Below are 2,946 nucleotides of genomic sequence, written 5' to 3'. Positions count from 1 at the left end.
TAAAAATTCGTAATGAAAATGAATTTTACTTACAAAGGATTGACAGGAACGATGAGAGGAGCAATATGGAACGAAAATCATTGATAACGGATGACAAACGGAGTGGCAGAATCAATTTCAAATTTTAAAAAAATTGAAACATAACGAAAAAGTAGTAAAAGGAAGGGAGAAGAAGGAATGATGCGTGAGAAATGAGGGAGCAGCTAGCTAGCTAGCTATTTATTATACGTACGTTTCTTCATCGTTAAGAAATTTCGCTAGTTTTTAAAACCGTCTCGAGATAAATAAAACCGATTTAAGAGAGAGTCACAAAAATGAAAAGAAATTAATAATAAAAAATTTAAATCTCTTGTGTCTGCTAGTTGGTCCAAGTCCTATCAGGGTACTAAGATGTTTGGAATTATAAAAAAGCTTAAAGCTCTGAAGCCTATTCTGAAAGCTCTCAATAAGGAGTGTTTCTCTGATATTGAAAACAATACTAACATAGCTAGTCTAGCTCTGGAGACTATACAGAAAGCTCTTATTGAGAATCCTAGTGATGCAACTCTCCTGCAGCAGGAACTGGATCTGGCCCATGACCTTAAGGATCTCATTACTGCCAGAGACAGTTTTCTGATTCAAAAGGCAAAGGTGAAATGGTCACTGGAGGGAGATCTAAATACTTCTTACTTTCATCATTCTATCAAAAAAAGGGTGATGATGAACAAGGTCTTCCAAATAGAAGATAAAGATGGTATCATGTGTACTGATGGGGATGCAATACAGAATGCTTTTTTGGTTTACTACCAGGAACTCCTAGGAACTCACAATACAACTGCTGCTATTAATATAAATGTTGTCAGGCAAGGGCAATGCTATACTGAGGCACATTGGCTCCTAATGAGTAGTCATGTCACAACTGAGGAGGTCAAGAAGTGTCTGTTCAGTATTCCTGCTAGTAAATCCCCTGGCCCTGATGGTTATTCTAGTCAATTTTATAGGGATGCTTGGGACATTGTGGGGACTGAAATTTGTGAGGCAGTTATTAACTTTTTTGACACTGGCAAGTTATTAACACAGATAAATGCTACTGTTATCACTTTGATCCCTATAATTGACAGACCTGCTAGTGTGAAGCATTATAGACCTATATCTTGCTGTAATGTGCTTTACAAAGTTATTTCTAAGTTACTCTGCTCTAGGCTGGCTCTTGTTCTTCCTGATTTGATTTGCAAGACACGGGCTGCTTTTGTTAAAGGGAGAAGCATTATGGTAAATATTTTGATTTGCCAAGGTCTTATTAGGTAGTATAACAGAGGGAAAGCTTCCCCTCGTTGTCTCTTTAAGCTTGATCTCCAAAAAGCTTATGATTCAATTGAGTGGGTTTTTGTTGACCAGAAGTTAGAGGCCCTTCATTTCCCTGAAAAGTTTAGAACGATGATAATGCTTTGTATAACTACTCCTACCTACACACTTAATCTTAATGGTGCTCAATTTGGTTATTTTCATGGTAGGAGAGGGCTTAGGCAAGGAGATCCTATCTCTCTTCTTATCTTTTGCATATGCATGGAACATTTGTCATGAATTATGGAGTTTGCTACTAGGAAGTGGTATTTCTGATATCATCCTATGTGTAAGAGCTTGAAACTGACTCATTTACTCTTTGCTGATGACCTCCTCATGTTCAGCAAAGGAGATGTGCAGTCTATCATGCTTATCCTCAGGGTGCTGGCTACCTTTTCTGGTTCCTCTGGACTCAAGGTCAATGCTTCTAATTCAGAAGTGGTTTACAATGGGGTTTCTGATTCTTTAAAGCATGATATAGCTCAGGTTTCTGGTTTTCAAGAGGGTAAGCTTCCTTTTAAATACCTTGGTATTCCAATTCAACCTGGCAGATTAACTAGAGTTGACTGTAATATTCTTCTGGAGAAGATTGTTTCAAAGATTAGAGGTATAGGGGCTAGAAAACTGAGCTATGCTGGTAGACTAGTCCTTATAAACTCAGTTCTGAATACGTTACATAATTACTGGGCTTCCATATTTTTAATTCCTAAGGGAGTTATCAAGAGAATTGAGAGTATTTGCAGGAATTTTCTATGGTGTGGGGGATCAGATTATAACAGGGCACCTTTGGTGGCATGACAGAATGTGTGTTGCAGTAAAAAGGAAGGTGGCCTGGGTATAAAAGAAGCTGGGGTGTGGAATATAACTAGTGTGGGTAAACTAGTGAACTGGATCTATACAAAGGCTGACAGATTATGGGTTCTTTGGATTGATCATGTCTATATGAAAGGTGCTGATTGGGAAACATATCATCCTCCTCCTGATTCTAACTGGAATTGGAGGAACATTTGCAAGGTCAAGGATTGTTTAGCTGGAGGTTATCAGGGTAACTGCTTGGCTGCATCTACTGGTGGTTACTCTATTAGTGCTGGATACCATTGGCTACAAGCTCTACACCCACTTGTCCCATGGTATCATGATGTATGGGATACTTGGGTTCTCCCCAAGAAAGCTTTTATTGGTTGGCTTATTCATAGGAATGCTCTAAATACAAGATCAAAACTGTGTAAGCTAGGCCTGAGTTCTACTGCTAATTGTGTCATTTGTGAGATGGGGGAGGAGACACATGATCACCTATTCTGGGATTGTGCCTATGCCTCAAAAATTATTGCAGGATTAGAAAACTGGTTGCAGTTGAAGCTCAATGACCAATCTGCTTCTTTTTCCAAGTTGCAAAAGAGAGTTTGCAGGGTAGTCAAGATGGATGTTTTGTATGCTATCTGGATGGAGAGGAACTCTGCTCGCCTGGAGTTGTCTATTTGCAGGCCTGAAAAACTGATTCAAAAGGTTCAAAATCAAGTGCATGGGAGACTAGTGGAGAAACTAAGGAATTGTACTATGCCTAGTGACTGTAGTTGGCTAAGTACCATTAATATTAGATGTCCTTTTTTGTACTTAGCATAG

General features: G+C 38.8%; 1 protein-coding gene across 1 annotated transcript; it reads left to right on the top strand.

The window, feature by feature from the left end:
- Positions 1 to 390: 390 nt before the first annotated feature.
- Positions 391 to 2,946, top strand: LOC141619333 (uncharacterized). The gene is made up of 3 exons (XM_074436359.1): positions 391 to 1,251; positions 1,618 to 2,078; positions 2,139 to 2,946. The coding sequence occupies exons 1-3, from the start codon at positions 391 to 393 to the stop codon at positions 2,944 to 2,946; spliced, it is 2,130 nt and encodes a 709-aa protein (XP_074292460.1).

Source organism: Silene latifolia, chromosome X (genome assembly GCF_048544455.1).
Source record: "Silene latifolia isolate original U9 population chromosome X, ASM4854445v1, whole genome shotgun sequence".
Classification (NCBI taxonomy): Eukaryota; Viridiplantae; Streptophyta; class Magnoliopsida; order Caryophyllales; family Caryophyllaceae; genus Silene; species Silene latifolia.
Note: the sequence above shows the minus strand (reverse complement) of the source record. Positions and strands in the feature narration are given on the sequence as shown.